The 25,265-nt window shown below is 51.4% G+C and overlaps 1 protein-coding gene across 1 annotated transcript in view; it reads right to left on the bottom strand.

Moving 5' to 3' along the window:
* HS3ST4 (heparan sulfate-glucosamine 3-sulfotransferase 4) overlaps positions 1 to 25,233 on the bottom strand; it is a 54,776-nt gene extending 29,543 nt beyond the window's left edge. The window contains exon 1 of the mRNA XM_042037361.1: positions 24,505 to 25,233. Coding sequence (XP_041893295.1) covers positions 24,505 to 25,145 — 641 coding nt within the window. The 5' untranslated portion in view covers positions 25,146 to 25,233. The remainder of the gene's footprint in view (positions 1 to 24,504) is intronic.
* Positions 25,234 to 25,265: the final 32 nt, after the last annotated feature.

The raw sequence follows: 25,265 nt of genomic DNA, 5'->3' as shown, positions 1-25,265 counted from the left end.
AGGGAGTTGGATCTCTGCACATTAAGAGTCTCTCCACATCCACAGTGGCTGCCTGGGAAGGTGTCCCTGGGCAAGGCTCCGGCCAGGGTGTGCTGGGGTGTGGGACCTCTGGGCATGAAGGGCTGCCAGCCTGAAATCAGCTCCTGGTTCCTCTCAGAGCCTGCCCGGCTCACACAAACACCTCTTGGGGCTTGGCTGGAAGGAATTCCTGCTTACAGACAAGCCAGAAATGGTTCTCTTCCCCTGAAAAGATTTTAAAATATAAAATGCTTTCCCTGTCTGGATGGAAGACCAACATCTTATGATCTCTCAGTAAATTATTTGGTGTCTATGGAAATGCAGCCATCCCAGATTTCAGCCCTATTAGTTTTGGGTTTTTTTACATGCTAGGCCTGAAGTAATTAAGCCTTCACATTCTGACTCATTTTCCAGCCTGTTCACCAGCGCAGCTGAGAGAAGGTGTTCTGTCAACAATGGAACTTCTTCCCCCAAACACTGTAAAAACTGAAGGTTCATCAAAATCAACTTTAGTTTGCAAACTGTTTAGGTTTTGATTTAGCAGCTTTTTTTGTGGCAAAAAGAACGGTTAAGAAACGCTCCCAGGCATCTCTGCTGCAGATTCTGGGAGAGCAAAGGGGGCTGGCACAGAGCGCTGATTCTCAGCCAATTTCTCCAGCACCGGATTATAAGCATCCTTCTTCCTCTTGCTGGAGTGCAGACAAAAACTGCATGTTCTCATGAAAGCCTCCAGCCATAAAGACAACAAAATGGTGTGTTGTTTAACAGAGCACGGCTGTGACTCTGTGTCCCTGGGGTTTTGCATCAGCAGCTTGGGCCCTTACTGGCCCCCACTGCACTCAGATACCCCTCATGTGGGGTATGTCCCTGGCTGAGCAGTGAGAAGGTGCCACCATGGACATCAGGGTGCATCATCCCCAGACAGGAGTAAACCTTTCCAAGGGGGCAAATCACTGAAAGCCCCTTTCCTGGCAGCAGAAACCTCCTGCCTCTCCGCTGGCTGCTCTTTCTCAGCTCCTCGCTGAGAGTGAGAATGAGAACGAGCACTTGCATTTCCCCTTGGCCTCTGACTGTGAAACCACCTGGAGAAACATCTCACACTGCTGGAAAGGTGCTGACACACCTGGCTCCAAGGTGCCCGGTCAGGTTTCACAAGGAGACTTCAGGCTTTGTAGGTTCTCTTGCTAAGGCCACCCCTGCCCATCCTTGCCCTGGGGCTGCTGGTGCGGTGCTGCGTGTGCAGCTCCTTCAGCAAACCTTTCCCAGTCTGTTCCCCACCAAGAAGCAGCATCGAGTTTTTCCAGGAGTCATCTCATTCCAGGTGCCTCCATCCTGCAGATGACAAATCACTGCCTGAATCGACGGGCTGCCCAGCATGTCTCTGGTAAAGTTTTCACCCAGAACCACATCCCCAGGAGTTATTACCGGTTTCATTAGATTAATGATTGCGGAACCACCAGCAGCATCGCAGATGAGGCGCTAACGTTTGCATTCCCATACAGTAACACCAGTTGCATGGTTTTGCTTAAATCAGGACAAGAGACCAACTGGAGACTGACACAGTGAGGCATGATTTCTTGCTGGCTCCAGCAGCAAGAAGACAGATTTATGATGCTTAAAAAGCACCAACTGGACTGGGAGACAGAAACCTTGGTCTGTGCATAACGACACACAGGACTTTAACACCAATGACACACAGGACTTTAACCCCCTGCATGCTGTAAAATTCCTGGTCTACTCTCACATTAGGCTGGTGGTAGAACCCCCACTAGTACAGTGGGGTAAGGAAAAGAAACTAGAAAACATCAATTCACTGCCTAAACTGTCATCTGTGCTACCAATAGTCACAGGCAGAGCACACAGTGGGCCTGCTGAGATAAAAGGAAGCTAAGAGATTGTTTGTACCATTAATACATCTCGTGATAAATGATGTGTAAAGTTTTACTGCAAGGTCTTAAAGAGGCTGTGAGCCTGGAACACCAGCTGAGGGAATGCCAGCTTGGGGGAAGGACTGAGAAGCAAATCTGGGGAGGCTGGGGAAGGGTTAGGAGCAGCCTGAGCCTGAGCAATCTCTTCCAGGTCCATGTGATATCCCAAAGTCAGATACAGGGCACTGACATTCCAGATCTGATAGAGGCTGGATGAGGGAGACTGGGGCATCACATCCACACTGAGAAGGTGGAATTGAAGATGCCTGTGACAGCTGAAATACTGAGGCAGCCATGTCCAATCCTGGTGGCTAAATATGCTCCAAGGGGGATTTCTTGCTTTACCTCTTTTAATATTTTTCCTATGCTGTGACCCAGTGCTACATGCAATAAAACAATTTTTCATCCTGAAAATGGTGCTTTGTTCTTCAGCCTGAGGCTGCTGAGGAGCAAATGGCAGGTCACTGTGCCCTGGTGCCCAGTGAGCTGGAGTGAGCGAGGCTCTGTGCCTCTGGCCACAGTCCATGTTTGAGCATCGCAGCACCACTCATGGAACTAATCCCCAGGCCCCTGGGAAGCTGTCACCCACCCACATCTGTTCTCTATGCTCCATCCACCAGTACCAAACCCTGCTATGTGGATACTGATGCCAGGGGCAGACCTGTGACTGGGGGCACTCTGAGCCCCTCTTCCCTGCCAGGACTTTGAGATTCCTGAAGCAGAGGATTGATGCCATGACTATCTCAGAAATGCCACACGAACACGAAAATTGAGCAAATGATAAAATGGAGATGAATTTTCAGGAGCAGAGAGACTGAATAAAAAAAAAACAAGGCATCAAACTATGCAGTTTATGCACAGGAAAGATATATCTTGACAAGAACTAATGTTTTATGTGGAGCAAATAACTCAGTAGTAACAGATTTGCACATTTAAAAATGTGGTATTAGGAAGAAGTCCTGATTTCCCCTACTTCTCATTTGAGTCCCTGACATACACAATCTCCTCACCCTGCCCTCAGTGCTGCCTTGTATTCCAACACCCTCCTCTTCCCTGACCTTCTCCTTCCTCCCCATGGGAGCTGCCATGTTGGAATGGGCCTGAGGCTCCAGCTCTTCAGTGTGGAGAGGGAGCACCTTCTCCCAAAGTCTGACGGACAATGCCGTGTGTGGACTTTGGATGCAGAAGAGCCCACCCCACAGGCCCCAATCCCCACATCACACCAGGGGCTGCCCCAAGCCCCACTCCCTGTGTCAGGGGCTGTTCTCTCAGCACAGGATGCTCTTCAGCTCCGCAGCCTTAGTGATTTACACTTCTGTGGTTACTGTTCATGGACACAGTTTGAGACCACTCCAGGGGAAGATGATGTGCTGAGGGAGTGTGAAAACAGTGGCCACAGTGGTGGGACTAGCCACAGAGAGATGGGGAGTTGGGACCTCCAGGTCATCCCAGACTGTGCCACAAGGCCACCAGGATGTCTTTTACCCAGGGTGCCTTAGCAGCTCCCCACGCTGCCTATGCCAGACCATCTGTCAGTGCTCCCCATCTCTCCCTGCCACAGCCAGAGATTTGCACAATCGAGCCCATTTAACTGGCTCTGGAATCTTCCTACCTGGTGTGAGGCTCTAAGCCTTATCTGCATTTAGGAATTGTGCTAAGCCAGCACAATACTCCTGCGTATTTGCTCTTTGAAAGCCCACTCTGAGGAGCTCTGGCAGGAGGGCCACATAAAGGGAAAGCCCCACAGCTCCAGCCCACAGATAAAGCTCTGCACCATAGAAGACATTTTGATATTTTATGCCAGCATTTGGCATTGCTCCAGAAGAGCTCTGAGTTATCTTAAGCTTCAGAAATGCAGAGCTAAAGCATTAGCAAGGGGAATTGCTCCTAAGCCAAGGGTTAGAGGCGCACAGCAATAAGGGTTCTTAGGGGGTGCTCTCCCACTGGCTTTGGGGGATAAGTCTGTATTTACCCCTCTCCCCCCCCCAGGCAAACTCTGACGCTTACCAGTGCTAAGCTGGAGGGCTTTACTAAAACACTCCAGCAAACCGATTCCTCCTGGCTTCTAAGTACATAAAAGCATCAAAAAGTAAAAATGTATTCTAAACTATGGTGATTAATTAGGATGATGGATGAGGACAAAAATCTGATTCCATTGCCTTCTTTACACAGATGCAGGAACTGTTCTAAGTGGAGGAACCCAGGGAGGTCAGAACACAGGGGTCACACTTGTGCACTGCGAAGAATGGCAGGACACGACTGTGGCCACCAAAAACGTGCCAGAGGCTCTTTGCCCACATTGGCATCGGCAAGGCAATTGTATCTACATCCGTGCCCACCCTGGGCTGCCCATTTTGCAGGAGCGGATGGTGGGTGTTGAGGAGCTAAAATAGATGGTCTTGAAATAATCTTGAAGGAGAGAATCAAGGCAGCTGCTCAAAGGCTTGTGCCAGCCTGGAGCTGAATCTCGCTCCAGGAAAGGTGCTGCAGCAAAGGGGACCCTGCGTCTGATCAGGGAGCTCAGTCAAGAGCTGGAACATTGAAGCAGCGACAGCAAAGGAACTGGGAAACAGAAAACAGGAAAGAGCAAATGGCTTCTAAACAGTGGAAATGTTCTGCTATGGAGGAGGATGGGGCCTGGAGAGGGAGGATTAGCTAGCTATAAATACAAGCAGTGCTGAGTTAAAAGGCTAATTAGAATAGCAAAAAGAAATACAGCAGTACATTTCAGAGATGATTCTGACTAACAAAGAGTTTTTCAAATCTGTTTGCAGAAGTGAATATGAAAGAGAAAATTGGATTCCTATGAAATGATTTCAAAAATTGGAGGAGGAAAAAGGTAATGGCAGATTTCTTCAACAGCCAGTCAGGCTCCTGACATCTTCATCTGCTGCAAAGGCAAAGAGAAAGGCGACAGGTCTCAGTTTTCATGTCTCAGGAGGAAAAAAGAGCTGGTGATAAAGAATGGTTTGTGCAGAGATGGGGCACAAAAGTAGAGGCCAGACGTTCTCCCTGAGGCAGCCTGGAAAGAAGTGACCAGTCTAACTGCTTCAGGCTGAGCTCAAGGGGCTGCAGCTCTGCTCGCCCTGAGGGCTGGGGACTGTGTGGCCCTGTGATGCAACACATGGAGGGGACAGTACCACCCACCACAGGCCTTACTGCCCACGCTCAGGGAGGGTGATGGGGCCCGAGGTCACCCTGGCTTCAGATCATGGGATGGTGGAGCCAGCCTCTGGGGTTTGCTGTGCAAACCCCACTCTGTGGCAGCAAACCACCGAGCCCTTGGTGATTAATCACCTACAGCCTCAGCATATGCCAGAAATGGCTTTAGCTTCCCCCAAAAGCTGGAACAGATGGTCCTCAAGTTCTTAACCCAATAAATGTATACAGACACACAGAGACACACGTACATACATATAGATATATATAAATACACCCGCCAGTTTGACACCCTCTACCCCCCCATCCTGCAGACATGCAAGGCTGGGCTGAGCCACGCGTTCCCCAGCCATGCTCACCCTGTTCTCCTCCCGTGACAGACGGATTTAATGCTCCACTTCCACGTCTCTGGGATACAGGAACATTCCACCACTAAAAGAGCGTGGACCTAGCCTGAGAGAGAGCTTGTCCCACACATCTGCTGACCAGAAGCAGTATGAAAAAAGGAGACTGTCACCAGAGCAAAGGCTAGTTTGGATTCACATCCTTCATCTGGGCTCCCAGTAGTTCAGGCTGTAGTGTGGGGGTGTCATCAGAGAGCTTCATAGCTGGAGGAGAGGGACTGGCATCACCAGAGCTCATGTTGAGGTAAACAGCTGAGGATAAATGGGATGACTTTTATTCTTCATCTGTTCATGACAGCACTGGTGGCTGCTGTGACCAGAGCCACAGGTCACAATGACATCAGGCCATTAATAGGACAAAGGGTGACAACTGGGATGATTCAAGAAGCAGGGATGGGGCAGGGGGGAAGAGGTGCTCAGGAGGAGCAGACACAGAGTGCTGCTGTCTCCTCCCTAGCAGACAGCACGAGCTGGCTCTCTGTGAACCTGTCTGTGGCAGTGGGCAAACAGGGACAGCACAGGGACTGTGGAAAGGGCTGGCTGACTGATAACTCTCTGAAATTAAACTAATTGCATTGCCTAGTATATTATAACAGCACCTACAATACCTTTGCTCTTCTCCAAAGATGCCGAGTGGCTTTATGAGCATTAATTAACTCCAACTCACACAACAAGCCTGGGAGGCAGGTACAATTAGATCCATGGAGAGGGACGTCCATAGCCCCAGGTCCCACAGTCTGGCTGTATGCAGGGGGTCCCCACAGGACTGGCTCCCTCCCCAGGGTGAGATTACAGCCCAGGAGATCCCACTCCCAGCCCTCCACTCTAATTAACCATCCCATCTCCCTGTGCACTCACATCCATATTTATCATGACTTCCTGGAACAGACAAAAGGCAAAACCATGAGAAGTTTTGCTAATAAACAGCCATCAACAGCAGCCTTTCATCCTGGCCAGGCCCAGAAAAGTCCATCTGTCCTCATCCCGTGACCTTCCATTTCTCTGCTCCCACCCAGGACACCAACCCCATGCAGCCCATGGGGCTCTGCAGCTCCATGTCAATCTGCTCCCACACCTGGGTGTGCTGGGCATGAGGCAGCCCTGGAGGCATGGGAGATGGCATGGGGGTTCTGGACACTCTATGGGCTTCGCTCTGTGTCCTTATCCTCTCCCCTCTGAGAACTATGAGACCCCATTCAGCACAGTGCCTGCACTCCAAAGCGTGCTCCCTGAGGTGTGGAGCAAGGGGAGGAGAAGCAGAAAAATCCACAGATACACACCTAAATAAAATATTTTAAAGTGAATTTCCCATGAGGTGTCAGCAGCTCTTTAATATTGTGCTGCCTTTCCTGGCCAATCATGTTGTCACTCCAGCTAGTGGGAGAGTGGTTGCCAGCTGCCTATGGGAAAAGGAAGACAGCAATGTCTCCTCTTGCCTGGGAGACCGGCACTGGCTCATCCTCCTGCACCACTCCTGACTCCACAAACAAATGGCTTCTTGCAGCATGAGCAGGAAGGCAGCAAGAGGGTCAGCAGACACATGTGCTGCCATGGATCCCTGCCCTATCCCCAACGGGGAATGGAGCGGCAGGTCCCAGCCACGAGGTACGCAGGGTTTTGCTCAGGAATGAGAAGCTTTGCTGGTCTCAGGGGTGTGGAACAGAATGGAGCCTTTTGCATCCACTCAGCCCTGACCCACTGGCCACCTGGGACACTGCCCTAGCCCTGGAGGTCTCGCTCTCCCTCCAGCAGCCAGTGGGATGCAAAGCTACACAGCTTTATCCTTTGCCAGTCCCCACTGGGCGCCTGGCTGGCCTCTGTCCTGGTCCTCAGGCTTAGGGCATTTGAGATTGGAGAAATACTGTAGGAACTAGGGGGCAATACTGTCCTGTGTCCCTGACCTGTGGTCCCTGTGGGATGGCGTGACCCTGGGCTAGGTGCCCTGCCCTCTCCACTGCTCCAGTCACTGCCGCCACCCCAGAGGCAGAGGCTGTGTTACGGAGTGGGGACAGCTGCTGTGAATGTCCCTGTAACAGCAGGCATCACCTACACTGGACACAAGAATTCTGTGCCCCGTGGCAAAGCCAATGCAGCTGAGCTGCCCAAACTCACTGGGTCAAAGCTGGCCAGCTGCAACTTGCAACTTCTGTGAACGGGGAAGAAATAGTTATTTCCCCTAATTGCAACTTAAATGCCAAATAAGTGCCCTGTCTGCTATGGTAATTGCAATGTCACTGGGTGATTAATGCCTGCTCTGCCTCCAAGAACCTGCACCACATCTGCAAACCACAATAACCTGCACCCTGAGTGCCCCAGCTCCAGGCAGCCATTGTGTCCCTGGCTCATGCTGGGCCAGAGCATGGCTGCAGAGAGCACTGGCTGACAAAGCTGCTCTGCACCCTTGTCAGGAGCTCATTGCCCAGCCCCAGAGGCAGTTCTGTGTCCCCAGGGTGTGCAGGGCCCAGACCTGTCCCATCCCAGAGGCTCCCAGAAGCTGCTCTTGCCCCAGCCAAGTGACCCATCACAGTGCTGATCAATGACAGGCTGAACAGCAACATCGATCCTCCAGCTGTTCTCAGGTCCCCGAGGCAGAACTGCCCTCCTCCCCGGGGGTTCCTGGCCCCCTCCCACCCACCAGGCAGCCCCAGGGCCAGCTGCAGGCAGCCAGGGCTGTGCTGCACATCCTTGGCTGAGGGAAAGGCTTTTAGGTATAGCTTCATATGTACAGGAGGGTCTCAAACAGTGACACTTACTAACTACAGTTTAGAAAACAACAAAAGGAAATTCTAGAGAAAAGCTCAGCATTTAGTCTCACCCCCACCCCCATTTTTTTCCTTATTCAAAAGAAATAATCTTTTAAGCATTAAAAAACTCCCCAGTGCTGCTAATACAAATGCAGTGTAACCTTGAATTATATGTAGCAGGGCTGGCTTTCATTATTTATTAGCAAGATCAATTAGAATATTCTGTTTGCAGAAGAATATAATCCAATATGTACTTCAAGCACTAACAGCTAAATATATGCGTATTTAAAAATCAATCTAAAAGTCAAGGTTTCCTTTGTAAATCCTTAATACAGACTTAAAAAAAAGCTTTGAGTGTTACCACCTGCTGAATGCTGTAGTCTCAAAGAGACAGTTATACATTTTAAAACATCTCACATGGGAATTGATTGTAACAGGCAAACAATTGCTGAAGCCCCAGCATGGAGGGCTCACAGCATCCGCAAAGGCTGAGAAGCTCCCACGGTGGGCACCACAGCCCAGCCACTCCACAGGGCAGTGGGAACAAGCCCCCGACCCAGGCAGTGACAGCCACCACCCCCCTGCGTGCCGGGAAGGGCACCAAGAGTGTGCCAGCCATGCTGAGTGACTCACACCGACTCACAGCATCCCAGCACAGACTTGTTTTTCACTGACTTCCCCGGGCTGACATGGAGCCAAGGCATCTGCCTGCCAGCCCAGCTCAGGATCCGCAGTGTCCTCGCCTTTCTCCCCCGAATCACAGGTTTCTAAGATTAATTGTCATGTATAATTTATTGACCTCAGCCACGACCTTGGCCCAGCGCGGTTTCCTTCCTCTGCGCTGTGGCGATGGCGGCAGCAGGCTCTGGCAGGGCAAGGGAGCAGCAGCAGCAGAGGGTGATCAGTGCTCCTGGTGCCACACGCGCCGAGGCGCTGCCCCACAGCCCTGGAGATGCCCTGGCCCCTCTGTTTCTACCCTGTCCCCACCGTGCAGAGCCATTTTCCCAGCTGTGCCAGCGCCCGCTTTCATCTCCCCCCCGCTGCCAGTGAGGCGCAGGCTGCTCAGCCAGCTTCCCACTTCTCCTTCTTCCTTAAGCCCTTTCTCTTTCGTCTTTCATTTTTAAATCTTATCTCCAGGTAAAGAGGGTATTTGATGGGATCAAAAAGTGACCTTTAACAAGGGTAGCAGAGCTTCAAACGATATCCCTGCAAGTTCATGCACACTCAAGTGTTAAAGGGAACAGTACTCTGATCTCCTGTTCCTCAGTGGAAAAGTCGTTTCGCAAAGATTTCTGCCAAAAGCCGATACAGCAGACTGAAGAAACTTTCTTAAAACCCAGCACCTAGAACTTGGCACAGGCTGTCCTTAGCTTCTGATGAACCAATCCTTTAAAATTTTTTTGCCTCAGTCTTTGCCAGCAAGCGCTCCAGCCACACCACCCTGCACCTGGGTGGAAGGAGGGTTGGAACTGGATGATCTTTAACGTCCTTTTCAACCCTCATCATTCTGTGAATCTCTGGAGAGTTTGTTTCTCTGCTCAAGTTCCCCATCTCTTGCCAGCTTCCTGGGTCTGACAGATTCCTGCCTATCTCCCATCTTTCACTCAGCTGAATAAAATCCCTGAAATGCCTCTTAGGTAACACATTTCAGCCTTAGAGGGAGGTCAGATAGAAGCAATCAGAGGGATCAGACAGTGATTAGTGGGCTGAAAATACAGCCAAACAGAGCACTGTGGACAGACACCCCAAGGCTTCCCAAGGCTCCTCAACAGCACCGTGTCCTGCTCCAGCCTGAGGTCTTCCCAGCCATGCTGGAAGAGATGCAGGGAGGGACCAGCAGCATGAGCTGGCATGTGGCACATCCCTTCCTGAGAAAACAGGCTTATTTGATCTACGAGCCAGGGGTCACTCCAGTCTTGGTTGAGACCAAGACCTGCAGACCTCCCCTAAGCACCTTGCAAGACAAATTCCAAGTGCGAGAAGAACAGCCAGAGCTAAGGGATGATGTGGGCACATAACAGTTTGGCTCCTGAGCTTCCATTGTGCCATGGGGTCAATGGGTCGCAGCACTGCATCCCTCTGGGACATTGGCAGATCAGAAGGGAGATGGGGGGCCAGAGGCCATGTTATGCCAGATCAGGACAGTCCCACGCTCTCCAGTGGCAGCCCAGAGCCAGCACTGGCAGTGACATGACCCCCACACCACCAGGAGGGCAAGCAGACACACATGGGGTCCCCCATCTGTAGTGGAGCTTGCTGGTGCCTCCACACGTGGCAGGGTGCCCGGAGCACAGTGGGCAGACGGGAATGGTGGGTGGGTGGCAATGATAGCAGCGTTAATCATTTCCGTGGCACCACGCACGAAGGCGGCAGCGCACAGCCTGCGCTGCCCCACTGCCAAGCGCTGCACACGGGAACGAGGGCACCAGTGACCCACTCCTGCCTGCTCAGCACAGCCAACACCAACAGCTCTGCTGGCCAAGAGCGGGTCCCCTCCCTGTCCCCTGTGTCCCACCATGCCTCTGGGGAGAGGGGCGAGAGGCACCAGGTCCGGGGGCCCCTGGATGGGACACACAGAGCTGCGCTCCCACCTCCAGCTGCCCACACACACATCCCTACAGCACCTCGCCAGGGGGATGGTGACCCACCCCCGCAGGCCAGCAGCCAAGGGGTTAAAGTGCCTTGTTATTGCTTCTGTAGCCAGGCTTCACTTATTTGCAGCCGGAATTCCCCAGGAGCCAGGGCTTTTACTAGTGGCTCCGCTGTAGAACCATGTCATTATAGATTGCAAGTTCCTTAAAGGTCAGATAACACAACACAATTGAATCATATTAGTGAGCATAGCGAGCTGATATTTTCCTAGGAAAACCCATAAAGCAGATTGTTTGCTACAGAGAAACACACTGTTGTATAGCAAAGCCAGTGTAATTGTCTGCACAAACAAACAAGTGGTTTATGAGAAAACCCTCCTGTGCTGCAGATCCTTGAGGTGGGAGCCTGCAGGACCAAGCACTGGGCACCTCAGGCAAGTTGGGTTTCAGCTTGGGTTACAGCACTGAAACACATTGCAAAAGACAAGGAGGGAAATAAACAATTTCCAAGTGTATTGTTGAGAGACAAATACTCGATACTTCATTTAATGTCTGGATGCGGGCAGTGGTTAATCCAAGACAGCGCTATTAAAGAAACGCAGAATTGATTGTGAGAATGATTGAAGATTTTTGAAGAGCACAATTTCCAAGGCTGTGATGACCCCACCTTTCTTTTTTTTTTTCTAATTTGCCTGTAATCTATTTGGACAAATCCTTTTATCACATTTATTTCCTTTCCAAGTTCCAACAGTGTGATTAATTACGGAACTTTGCAGTCCTACTTACCCTAGAGCACACTCTAATTTTGCTTCCTTTTAAAATGGTTTTCCATCCCTATTAGACACCTTTCCTTTTCCAGCTCCTTCACTTTGTCCCTCTGAAACCTGCTGTCGCTAACCCATCATACTGGCAACCACCCATCCTGCCTGATTCCGCAGTTCCATCTGGAGGCAGCCAGCACCAGTGGTCGCTCGCTTTCCGCTGCAGAGTGGCTTAGGCCTTTCTGTGGGGAGAGGAAAGGCACAAACCTCTTTTTCCAAAAATCTGGGTGCTTGTCAGACTCTAGGGTCTGCAGCCCCTCCACCAGCCTGGAAATTCTCATTTGGTTTTAGATTTAACTTCAGAATGAAAAAGGAACTGGAATCAGCACAACTGGTTTAACCTTCCCCAGTCACAGAAAGGGGAGGAAAACTAATTCAAAAAATAATTTTGAATACACAAAGCCACATCTCCTCTCACTGACCTTCAACACCTGCATCAGCTGTCCGGGGCAGAGGAGCAGGAACACCACTGGCTCCCACTCCCACCTGTGTCAGCTCTCCTCCACTGCATTTCATCATGTCCCAGCTAAACAGTGGTGAAACACAGGCAGAAAAGCAATTAGATTTAAATCTCGTTTCCTCTATCTTCCCTTTTTCTTTTCTCTACTTAGATGCTCCACAGTGCACTAATAGTATTTGCGTTCAGCACTGTGTGAAAGGAATGATTTATGGGTCTGTCCGCACTACACACTCCCAATGCCATTGCAGCCCCCTGAAAGGGCACTCCAAGAGTAGCCAGATGAGAGTGTTCTGGCACTGTGTGTAATTCTTTGTACACCCTGCCCACACAGTCACTGCTATCCTGGCTCTCTCAGTGCCTCTGTGCTTTCCTCACACTGCACTTGGCTCTGCTTCAGGAGGAAACGGGACCAAGACCCTCGACCAGCTTCAGCCCCTGCCGCTACGCACCAGCCACGCTGCTTCCACAGACCGATCTGCTGGTTTAATTGATGTTTCAGCTCAGATTGACTTGTGCCTCATCTAAGCCAAATAGGGGAGCAGTCCCTGCATTTCATTACCAACAGGTAATGCAAAGGCCGTGCAAAAACTGACCAGACCCAACAAGTCAAGCATGGTCAGGAGCACAGCACATCGAAAGCTGCGGTGACTCAGGTGCCAAAGTCCTACTGAAAGTCTCTGGGACCGGTCACATTTTCCTGGTGGCTCCAAATGTGGCTCTGTCAGTGCAGCTCCTGCGGCTCTGCGCCAGCAATGCCCTTCATTAATTCCTAATGCTGCCCCAAGTACATCTCATGTCCTCCAGGGCTTGGCAGCCCCTGTGAGCTGGGGCACAGAGCACAGCTCCCTACCTTCCTTCCACATATAACAAGAAGCCAAATGAAATAACGAAAGAAACTCATTTTAATGCCACAGAGGGAATTGTTTTATTGCTAAAGCAGCAAATAGAACTAATTGAATCCACTGGAAAAAAAAAAAGGAGCAAAGGAATGAAAAGGGTAGGTGTGAAGCACAGACAAAAAGGGCGAGCTGGAGCCTGAATATTCATGGACCTAGAAACTGCAAATCCTTGAATGCAAAATATCTTCATAACTGATCATACTGCCAGTGGCAATGCATGCACAGCTCGGAGACAGGCTTGGAATGTTTGCATTTGCAAGATTTTTTTTTTTTTAAGTAATATTATGGAACAAATTCTCTGGTTCATTAAGTTGCTTTGCACTGCCCTGGTAAAACAGACCATCCTGGGAGTGAGCACCAGGACTGGCACAGGTTCCCACAGGTGCTGAGCACAGGGCAGGTGGCAGCACATAGCCCTGGGATAGTTCTGGTGCCCCCAGGCAGTTGGGCAGGCGGCTGGCGGGGCTATGAAGGCAGCTCTGACCTCAGACCCTGCCATGGGCTGAGCGTGGTCCTGCATGGCTGGGCTGCTGAGCTGGGGCACTTCACCCCAAATCACCTCACCTTTCACATGCCGCCAGCTACACCTGCCACAAGCTTTTAAACTCAGTTTTCAGTGAATTTTAATTTTCAGTGGCAACATATATATTAATGTGGGGGGTTACATTTTAATTAAGGCAGCACTCATGTTCTTCATTACAATACTAAGTCATCCAGCAAGGAACACCAAGGGTATAAATCCTGTTAATGAAGAAGGAGATATGTATCCTGCACTCTATGCTCCAGCACAGAGGCACCAGTACAAGATGACTCTCATATGAAGTGCAAGGTGAGAAAGCTGGATTAGAAATGCAGTTTATACTCCCAAGGGCCATACAACGTTCACCTGGCACCACAGGTGCCAAAGGCACCCCAAAGGCACCCAAAACACCAGTCCTACCTCAATCTACTTTCCCCACCCCGGGAAAGAGTCCAAAGCACAACACAGCTGCCTGGGTGTGCTGGTGGGGCCATACAGTGCCCGGGTCCCTCCTGCATGCTGACAGCCACACGTGGGAGGGGAAGGGCTGCAGCTGAGACCCTCCCCAACAGCAGCAGCAGCGCTGCAGGATGAGGGTGTCTCCCCAGCCTCGGGGTAATTGGGGGCTCAGCTCTCCCCAGGCTCACTGGAAGACAGAGGCACAGGTAAAATCCACCTCTCTGTAGAGCCCCCCCTTCCTCCCTACACCAGCATCCCAAATCCTTACCCTCTGGGCACAGCAAAGAGCTTCAGGCTCACCTCTGCCTGCAACATACTCCAAGCATTAGAAAAAGTTAATAGGGGTCATGAGGGGAGCTGCACTGGGCAATGCCACACCAGAGCACCCCGGGGAAGGACCCTGAACCGGGCAGCAGGAGTCGGACCTGCCACGGTGCCATGGGGCCCTCCCCCGCTCCCGCATCCATCACCCCGCTGACAGCCAGCAGCTCTGAACTTACACACTAATAAACAAGCTCCTTACACAGCCTGGCCATGGGAAAGCACTTCTTCACCACTGCCTACTGCAAAAAAATGGCTGAGGAGTTCCTGATCAGGTTTTCCAAAGGAACCCATCTGCAGCAGAGATGTGGATCGCCTCCCACTGAGACAACCATATCCCAAGACAAGAGTGCTTCAGAGTATTATGTGGGAACAGAGCAATAATAAAACACCTTGCTGTAACTTTAGCAGCAGTGGCTCTAGCAGAAAAGCCTGTAATTATCTAATAACACATTTCCCTTGCTGCCACTCCAGCCTTGTGAAATCCAGGGTAGTTTGAGCCATAAATTCATCCCAGCTCTTCCTTTGTCATTAATTGTTAGGCTATTTGTACTACACATTTCACATACCAAATAGACTCCAATTTCATGGTGGGCTAGACTGCAGAAATGCTTCTTTAAATCTTTTTTAATTTTAAAGTGGTACCAAACTTTAATATTTTCTAATGGAGTGTATATTTTACTCACATCTAACAGTATCACTACAATTTAGGAGCAATAAAAGTCAAGCTCCCGTCTGTACAATAAGCTTGCAGCTCTATTTCCAAAGTTCAGTCAGTTAACCTAGGAGAGCAATAATTTCCCTACGATGAGTAATGATGCAGAATAATATTTAGTTAGAGGTAAACCCTTTTTGCATAGGAAATTGCATTATGATTTGCTGGGTCTATGAAGTTCTCAGCAAGATGCTTTAGTTTACCAATGAAATTGTAGCCTCAGGCATTTTTTCACAGTGCTTTGATTTTTTAGGGGGGGGTTCTAGATGATTTTGAGCTGAGTAAGGAGCCGTTATCATTCCAGATCCCGGCATGTGCGGCAGACCCAGCAACAGAGCTCCTGCACCCTGTTCCCCACGTTGGCAGTGGAGGATGAGCAGCCCAAACAACAGCTGTCCCACCTCAGGGGCTGTGCAGCCCTGGAGTCTGTGCCCCTCCACAGTGCGCCAGCCCCTTTGGGGTTTGCCCTGCCAGACCCAGCTCCTGGGGGGTCATGCACACAGGTACATCAGCGATTGCAGCAGGTGCCAGGATGCCCTGGATTGTGCTCATTTGGCCAGATACCCATTTCTCTGGGGGACCCATTAACAAAGATCAAGAGCAGGAACACTGCTGAGTGCCCTCCCTTCACTGCTGGGTCCCAGGCATGTGTAACACCCTCTTTTCTGAGGTGCAGCTCAGCACCAGCACCACCCATGGCCCCAACATCCTCCCTCACGCTGCGAAATTACCATCCCAAACACATGGCCCGGCGCCTGGGAGCTCCTCTAGTTCATGCCTGACTGTGGATTTGCCTTTCTGTGCAAGGTGATCAGCTCATGTAGAGAAGGCAGAGCCCTTTTCTAGGGTACCCAGAGTCCTTTCCTGAGGTACCAGTATCCCTCAGTGCACCCTTCTGCTCTGCATGGAGCAGAGGTGGTGATTGGTAATTTGGGAATTAAAAAGGTACAAATGAAGAGCCCCAAAATGAGCCTGAAGGTGCGAGCACTGACAGTGCAGGGGAGCAGCACTGTGGGATTGATTCTGGCGCTCCTGGGGGAACAGACCGAGGAGGGATGAACCAATAGCCAGTTAAAGACCTCCAGCAGCAATGACTTCAGGATCCATGCTCTGCCACCAGCATTTCTTGAGTCAGCACTTTGGATGGAAAACGCTCAGTTTGTTGTTGAACAAGCAGGACCAGAGCCAAGTAATTGACAGTTTGTCACACAGCACCTTCCACCCAGGACTGAGCTGGGAGGTGACCCCTTCCCACATCTCTGGGGCTCAGTGGTGGGCCCTGAATGGCAGGGGAGGGGAGGTGGGGGGAAGCAGCTGAGCCTCCTGGGGCACAGAAGCACCTGGAAGAGCCTCAAAGCCTCTGGGGCTGGTGCACCCCCCATGTTGGTATCACACAGTTTGGGTGGGTTTGTCTCCCCCTTGGCTGAGTGGCAGCAGCTCCTGCTGCCAGCTGCGGAATCCAAGCATGGTTCAACACCCAGTCCTGATGCTAACGTTGGCTTCCCATGGGCGTGCTCACGGGCTCAGCTTAATTATATGAATGCCCATCAAGAACAAATACAGAAAGGGCAGAGCTGAGGCTGAAATAAAGTTATTTGCAGATGTGGATGAACACTAATACTAAATACATCACTGTACCCATCTCAATGCAAAATGAAAGGAAATACACTAAACCAAAGGAGAACTGTGGATCTGGGCAACCACAGCAGTGCTGCTCTGCTCGAATCCAAAATCATTACTGCTAATAAAGGAGGGGGCCAAGTCCAGTCCAGCCTGGCTCTGAAGGGAATGGAAATCAGATTTTGGCTTGAAATGTGTTACAGCAATCTCTGTAATACAAAATAAAGTCTGGCAGATGGAGTTATTTTTATCCAAAGCTAGTTCTGTTTTGTAGGTCGGTGGCTATAACTGATGTCCCTTTGCTACTTCCTCTTCCCGCAGGTCCCCCTGCCTCAGTTTCTCCAGGCACTGACAAGATTGGAGCAGACAACTCCAGTGTATTTTGGGAGGATCCTACCTAGCTGTAAAAATCAATTGTGAATTTTGTATCCACCCCCAGCATTTGGCCTGTTTATACTGCCAAATATATTCTGTAAAGAAGTACTGTACTTCACAGGAGAGCTTGTCAAGGTAAATACCTTCATTTACATAAAATGTGACTAGCAATTGAAATGTTAAAGCCATAAAGAGCAAGTTTATGATCCATCCTTGATTCCTGGATGTATAATACGACAAGGGGGGAAATACTATGCCTTGCAACATTTACTAAATTGGTGTGTTGACACTGGGGAGGGAAATGGAAGACTTTGAAAAAAGAAGCTTGGAGGTTTTTTTTGAGGGGTGTTTTTTGGCTTTTTTCTTCTTCCTTTTCATAAATATGAATCTGTTCCCCAGCCTTCTACAGTCAGCTTTCAACACTCTCCTTCAGCTTGGAAACTGCAGCTACCTAACTAACAAACGGGGTGAGCAGTGTCCACGTGCCATCATGCGTGGAGCAGGGTCTGGGCAACAGCTTGGCCATGCACAGGGAGAGGAGCTGCTCTTGGCAGGGTCAGGGCCCAATCCTGCCCAGCCACTCCCCCCATACCCCTGACAGGCACTTTTGATCTAAACAGGAATTTCTCACTGTGATTGAAAAGCCTCTTACAGTCTGGAGTTTCCTTTAAAGTTTTTGAAATATAGGGGAAACCAATTTAAACCTTTTACAACCCTAAATAATACTTTTTAATAAGTGGATAAAAAGGCTAAAATGAACTGCTGCTCACATGCACAGGACAGTGAAATTACAATATCCACACTGGATGCTCTGGAAAGCTTGATTGCGCAGGTTCCTCACCTGGACTCCACACAAATGTTTCAGCCATTCATTCATGCTCATACCTTCACACCCTTTGCAATTCATTGAAACCACTTCAAGCAAAGATCATCTGAAAGAAATTACCTCTGTGTATCACACTCCGAGCAGTGAGAAATGTCCCACATGAACTGGCCCAGCCCCCAAAGCAATAAAATTTCTGCTGAAGTGCATGAAACAATGACTCAGAGAAAAGGAGTCCCCATGACAAGAAGAGGTAAAAGAAACCCATGAAAAGAAAAAGACTCTGACCTTTGTCGATACAAGGTGTCACAAATTCGTGTTGGAATTTTGACTTTGAAAATCTAAAGCCTTTGCCCATAACTTTCTTTGAGAAGCTGTTGGTCCTTCTCTGCCAGTCTGGGCTCTGCACAGAGCAGAGTGAGCCTTGTTGAGCCAGGGAGCAAGCACAGGTCAGGTGCCTCATTTAAACCAGAGAATGTGACCACCCAACACTTCCCCTTTTGCTTCTCCAAGGGGCTGTTTTTTCCCCAGGCCTATTCTCGAGTTTTCTGTAACTCTACGTGCATGAGCAGTACTGCACTCACAAAGAGAGCGAAGCTCACAAACTTTGACATCACAGATACCACTTAAACTGTTAGCAGCAAAGCACCAGAGTGTTTACAGAGTGGGTTATTGAGCAAAATCCTAGAGAAAGGATGTTGTTGAGACTACAGTGCAACAGTTCAATGATTTCAGGGCTGGTGACATATGCCAGTTTCCTACACGCTCCAAGGGATGTTCCAACAGTCCCTGTAAGAGGCATTCCCAGCACTTGTGGCTGGTTGTGCTGAGCCCTGTGTCCGTAACCCTCCCAAGGGAGCTGTGTCACTGCTTCTGTTCACAGGCTCCCCACACACACCGTGATCAGAGTGAGAGCAGGGCAGAACCCCAGTCAGGCACGGTGGTGGGACGTGGCCCTGGTCACTCCCCTCCACCCTTCTGAGGGAAGGGGGTCAGTCACTGCCCTGCCAAGGCGGAGTGGGGCCGGTGCCTGGGGGCTGCCAAGGGGCACAGAGAGCACCCTGCTGCCTCCCCGTCCTGCTCCCACCCTTCTCTCAGCACTTTGTGCCCACAGTCAACTACAAATACATTTCACATGGAGGCAGAAGCAGTGACAAGCCCTGTGGGAGCGGGTGCTCCGGAACCATCCTGCCAGTGTGTTGGCCCTGGCACTTCTCTCACCCTCTTTGCAGGAAGAGCCAGCGCAGCACATAGGGGCTGCAGGTGCTGAGAGCAGCTGCCATTCCCATGGCTACAACTGAGCAGCCTGTGGATAACCATCATCAGGTGATAAAACACCACAAATAGACACAATTCATTCCTTCATCCCATTCCTTGAGCTAAAACAGAGCAGAAAGGAGGGAGACAACTGCTGCCCAGGAAGGGTACAGGGTGGGTTCCCCTGGCCCAGCACACAAGGCAGGGGCAGAGCCAGAAGACTCCCAGCTCTGGCACACAGCAGATTCACTGCAGTAGCTCTGGGTGCAGAAGAAAATCCATGCCTACTGCTGGAGTGGCCTCTCATCAATCCCCAGATGGGTGAAACACGGGGGCCAACCAGAACAGAGCCTGACCCCTGCCTGCAGTCCCCAGCCCAGACCCAACCCAGGTGTCAGCAAAGTCCAATACACTGGATCCACAGAGGAGAGAGGCAGCTGAGTCACTACATTTCAGCAAAAGCCAACTCACAGGAGTGCCCAGAAACAAAATCAATACACTTTCCCTAAGTTACCAAAAGTGCAGTGGGTACAACACTCTAGGAAGGCCTTTTGCAGAGAAACACAGCAGTTCCCAGGCTCTGCAGCAGTGCCTGTGGGGAGCAGCAGACCCCAATCCATCTGCCCATTGTAGGTGTTCCCACAGTGCTGTCAGCACAGGCTCTCAGTGCTGATGGAAAGGGTTTGATTTCCTGAATGCCCTGAGCCGATCAGAACAGCACAGGCATTACCCAACAACACAATTACAGCTCACAGCAAGGTACAGCACACAGCGAGGGGACACTGTGTGGGATGAGGCTGAAACGGCCCCAAGCTATTGCTGCCCAACAGCTGTTAGGGGATGTTGAAGAAGAGTCCCCCCACACATCCCTGGACACAATTCCTGCCAGCAGCCATGGCAGCAAAAGCCAGGTACTCCAAGGTTGGGTCATCCCTGGGCATACAGGGATGGCCCCACCGCCCCAGCCTCCAGGTCAGCACAGGAAGGAAGGTGAGATGGCCCCATGGGGAGCAGAGCCCCCGGCAGCAGTAACAACACACAACAGCTGCCTCCTCCATACAGACAAATTGAGGGTCCACAGGGATGCGACTGGGTGTGCCAGCTCCAGAGCCACAGCCAGCAGCCCCACGGAACCGCTGACTCGTGAGCGCATGTTTATCACTGAGAGAAGAGCTCCCTGTCATGGCATTATTCATTATTTGTATGAGGGCAGCAGCTCACCAAATAACATGCAGGCCTGACTGCTTGGGAGAGCACTCCAAAAAACCCAGACAGGTGGTGCAAATAGCATTAGACGTGCAAGCCATTCCACTGCCTGTCATGGTGACTGTTCCTGCAGCGGGACCACTCCACGCACACAGCTACACCCTGTCCAAGTGCTCAGCACTGCAGGCCCAGGGCAGAGAGGGGAATGTGATCTACTCACAGATACAGCTGCAGCCTCTCCATGAGGGTTCCACTGAGGAGGAAGCAAGGAGTAAAGCAATGTGCATGTACACACAGAATGTAACTCTTCCAATCAGTGAACCTTAAAACTCAATTTCAACTCACCACTATCAGGTGTTCTCTTTGTGTTATGGAAATCATATTCGTGTTAAAACTGCAAGTTTGTTTTCAAAATACTGTTACAAATCCCCAGTTTTTCTGCTAAAGGCAGGATGTCAAGACAGCCTTGAAAACGTAATGTGACAGAACTGAACCCCCTCACCATGCTGAGCCTGCAGGCAGTTGGGGATGGTGGTTGGGAGCACTGGGCTCTTCCACTCAGCTCAGAGAACCTCAAGGGTGCCCAACTGATGAGGTCTCCTGTGCTGGTCATTTGCACCAGCAGAAAGACACAAGTAAAGCCCCCCCATGCTGGTGCTCAGAGCTCCCACTCCCTTCACACAGCCACCTGTCCCCAGACCAGTCACCAGCAGCATCTGAGCATCCCAAGGCTTCTGCCCACCACCAACAGTGCTGGTGCATGGCAGCATGGCCACTGCGCAGTACCAAACAGGATCACCCCCCCCTTCTCCAGTCACACAAAGCCACTGGGACCACACCGACTCCAGGGTTCCCCTGCAGACCCCTGCCCAGCTCCCTGGGTTCTCTCCTCTCTGAGGCCAAACCACGGCCCCCAGCACCACAGGGGGACAAACCTGTCCAGGTGTTGGATATTGTGGGCAGTTTGCAGTTCCCATTATCCACAACATCCCTACACACTTGTGTGCCCTTGATCCACACCCGGGCAGGGAACTCAGGCATAACCCAAATGATGCGCCTGTCTGTGCTTATAATGAGCATTTGTGAATGTAATCTCCATTCCCTGGCCTCAGAGGCCTCTCTGTCATTCTGCCATCCTTTTTGTGCTCTCAGTGCTTTTCCAAATGCAGGATAGCTCAGGGCAGAGCTCACAGCATGGGACATGCCCACTGAGGCATGAGCATCACACTGGAGAGAGCAAATGCCTGCAGTCCCACCTGGCCACGGGGGACATGCAGAGATCACTCTGTGCCTGGGCACGTCAGAGAGCAGGGGGACACTTGGACACTGGATAAAAATCAGCGGCAGCTCCTGCAGGAAAGATGCCATATCCTGGGGAAGGAAGGAGCAAGTTAAAGACAACGACTTACAAAGGAACGGCAGAGGGAGATTGGATGCCGTTTAAGGAAAGCTGTACCATGGAACTTGTCCTTCAGACAGCCCAGCATTAGGATGGACAGAATCATAAACTGCAACCACACAAACAATTCTGGCAGCATAACAGAAACTAACCAAAATTAATCTCAGCCCAGTTTGCATTAGTACATGTATGGGAAGACCTCTGTTTGCAACTGCCACATGAACTGAGCTAGTCAGACACAGCATACAAACCTTTGGCTTTCCCTACAGGCTTCCAGGAAAAAACAGAGCAGACGGTGTGGAACTGCCATCCCGACATGACACCCTGCCCCCAGCAGCACAAAGCTGGCGTCCCCTGGCCCAGTGTTTGCAGCATCTCCAGTGGCTGGGAGAGATCCTGGACAGAGACCCAGAGCGTTCAAGGCTTTTCAATCTCAAGGCAGCACAGACACAGGCAATGCAGCATGGGGTACACACAGAGAAATGGCAATGCCCTGGTGCCATCTCCATTTCACAGGTGGAGAAGGTATTTCCCTTCCCTCCAGCTCTTCGAGGCTGGGAGATAATCTTGGGACTGAACAAGGAACCCTGAAGGTCTGCCATTCCCTTATTTCACTATGTAAGAAAAAACTTGACAACGTAAAAGCTCAGAGTGTATAATGCAGAAGTCACCATAAGGAGAGGCTGGTAAAAACTTCAATAGTTGCTTCTTTGCTAAAAGAACATTGACATTTCTGTGGATAGGAAAAATCTCCAATTATTCTACCTGGGACACAGCTGTGAGCTGTCAGCCTCCCTGGTGCACTCAATCAGGTAATTTCAGAGAAGGTCAGGAAGAAACAGCTGCTGGGATGGACAGCGATCTTTCCCCATTCTGCTTTTGGTTTGTGTTTGCACGGCACTAAAAGCCAGTCCATGACGATAACCTGGCACCAGAACAGCATCAGGGAAGTTGTGGCTGCTGCTGAGGCCAACAGCAGCGTCCTGCCCCTGCAAGGCTGAACACTCTTGGAAGGAGAGGGGGAGAAGCACGTGTTGGGGTTGGGCAGGTGTGAAGGTAACTGTAGGGCAGGCAGCCAGGGCTGCAATAGCAACAGAGCAGCAGAGTCATTTCTTTGTCCTGTGTCCAGAGCATCCATCCCACAGCCTGCTCTGCCCAGACCCTCACACACCAAGGGTGCCCCAACCTGTTCTTCTCCCACCTCTCCCCCCCGAGCAGCAGAGCTCCAGGGCTTGAAATGAGCTGCACACACCAAAAAGCTGCTGCAGGGATGGAAAATATCAAACTGCAATTCTGCAAATGAAAACCTGTGTGTGCCTCTTATTCCACGAGAGGAGTTACACCCACTCACTAGCCCTTTTCTAGTAGCTTGACTTTAAAGATGAAAAAGCAGCTACTCATCATACTCAGTGCTTGATCTTCTTCTGCCTGTTTTGAATAAAACCAAACTTTTTTTATACGCCACTTTCTACCATCTTCTAGCAAGTTTTCTAAACTTATTTTTCAAGGTAAGCCTTTCCTCCAGGAAAATTCAATACAACAAAATACTGTGTCTGAAATTATATCTATAAACACAATAACCATAGCCAGTCCTTTATTTCTTCCTCCCATCAGAGCAGCACACTGAAAACAGTCTCAGAGACCACCTCACTTTCTCAGTGCTGAGGTCCACTTTCTTGAAATCCCTCCAGAAAATCCCACAGCATTTCACCAGAGCCAAGTGGATGCCACACCAAGTGTTACGAAGACTTTGCTTCCACAATCCCCACAGAAGACTGCCTGGAGTTTCTCACATTTAAACACCCCTGACACGAAGACCATGTACTTTATTTTAATAAAGAGTGACCAGATAATCCAGGCAGTAACTAACCTGCTGCCTCTTATTTTTAGCTTCATTTTCAGAGCAACTAAGCAGCTGCCATACTAACCACAACAAGAACTTCACCAGCTCAGCCACAGATCACTTCTTATCAAGAACCAGTACGCTTTGTCTTGAACAGTGAACTACAGAACTACTGAGAATTTTAAAGTTCTACTGATGTGCTGCATTCTGCTCAGAAATTTTTAAAGAGAAACACTGAGCCATCACAATCCATTGATTTGCTAAACCTGCCAAGACACTTAACACTTCCTTACTGCAGTCCAGTGTTTTCTAATAACCAGGACTTTTAACATAAAACTCCTTTAAAATGTTACCCACCATCAGACAACAGTATTTAGAGACTTCTTCACGAACAGAATTAGATCTTGTCAATGGAGAAAACTTCCTGACGTGGAACTTGTTGAATAAAGAGTAAACCTTATTTGTGAAGCAAAGCCTGTGCTCGCAGGAAGGTAGCATCCTTCAGCCCTAGCAGCACCTGGAATAACTTGCGATCTTGTTTATTTCAGTAATTATTAATTACCGACCTATTTAGGCGTATTTTACACCAAGTACAGCTGAACTGCTACGGTCTGCTCACACACTCTGACCAACCGAGAGGGACGTTATTACAAATTTCCTACTTTCCCACCAGAACACCGCGTTTTCAATCGCCACCGCTGCCAGGCGCGGCCCCCGGCGACCTCCCGCCTGCCCCGGCATCGCGGCTCGGCTCTCCGGCTCCGCACCCGCCGCGTCCCCGCGGAAGCACGCGGGGATCCCGGAGCCCGCGCCTTCGCCCCGGGTCCCGCCGGGGGGAACAGAGGACCCCCGGGACCACACAGGAGCTTCCCCCGCCCCGCACGGAAGCGCATTCCTCCTCCCCCCCCGCCGCGGATCGCGCCCGCAGTCCCCCGCCCTCACCTGTACCACTCCAGCCCCTTCTCGTAGTTCCTGTCGAAGAAGTGGGGCTCGGTGCCCACGGCCCGCACGTCGGGGTGTGCCCGGATGGCCTCCAGCAGCGCCCGCGTCCCCCCCTTCTTCACCCCGATGATGAGGGCTTGCGGCAGCCGCTTCTCCCCGTAGTCCGGCGTGGTGCTGCCGCTGCCGCCGCGGCTGCCCGGGCTGCCGGCCCGGCTCAGCTCCTCGTCCGTGGTGCTCGACTCCTGCGGGTCCCTCTCGAAGGCTCCGCTCTGCGCCGTGATCACCTCCCCGGGGGCCAGCTGCGTCCGCAGCCAGGTGCCCGCCGCGCCTTCCCGGCTGCCGTTGGAGGCCCGCGGCGGAGCGGCTGAGGGGGCCGGGGCGCCGGAGCTGCCCGGGGCGCTGGCGGGGGAGCGCGGGGCCACCGTGACGGGGGAGGCGGTGGGGGAACGCGGGGCCCCGGGAGCCGCCGAGCCAGGGAGCGCGGCGGGAGAGCGCAGGGCGGCCGGACCGGTGCCCCCCATCAGGCTGTAGCACAGGTAGGTGAGGCACAGGGAGAGGCTGCACATGCAGAGGAGCTTCCGCGCCGGGGGCCCCTTAGAGCCGCGCCCGCCCGGCACCCCCGGCTGGGCGGGGGGGGACATGGCTGCTCCCCGCTCCTCGCCCCGGGCACCGGGCGCACATGGTGTCAGCCGCCGCCCGGCCGCCCCAGCCGCATGGGGCGCCGCTGCCCGCCCGCCCCGCCGCCGCCGGTGGGGGGGGGG

This window comes from Corvus kubaryi, unplaced genomic scaffold (genome assembly GCF_017639235.1).
Source record: "Corvus kubaryi isolate FWS band 111438036 unplaced genomic scaffold, C.kubaryi_AGA036_p1.0 37387, whole genome shotgun sequence".
NCBI lineage: Eukaryota > Metazoa > Chordata > Aves > Passeriformes > Corvidae > Corvus > Corvus kubaryi.
This window is presented reverse-complemented; position numbering and strand designations above follow the sequence as displayed.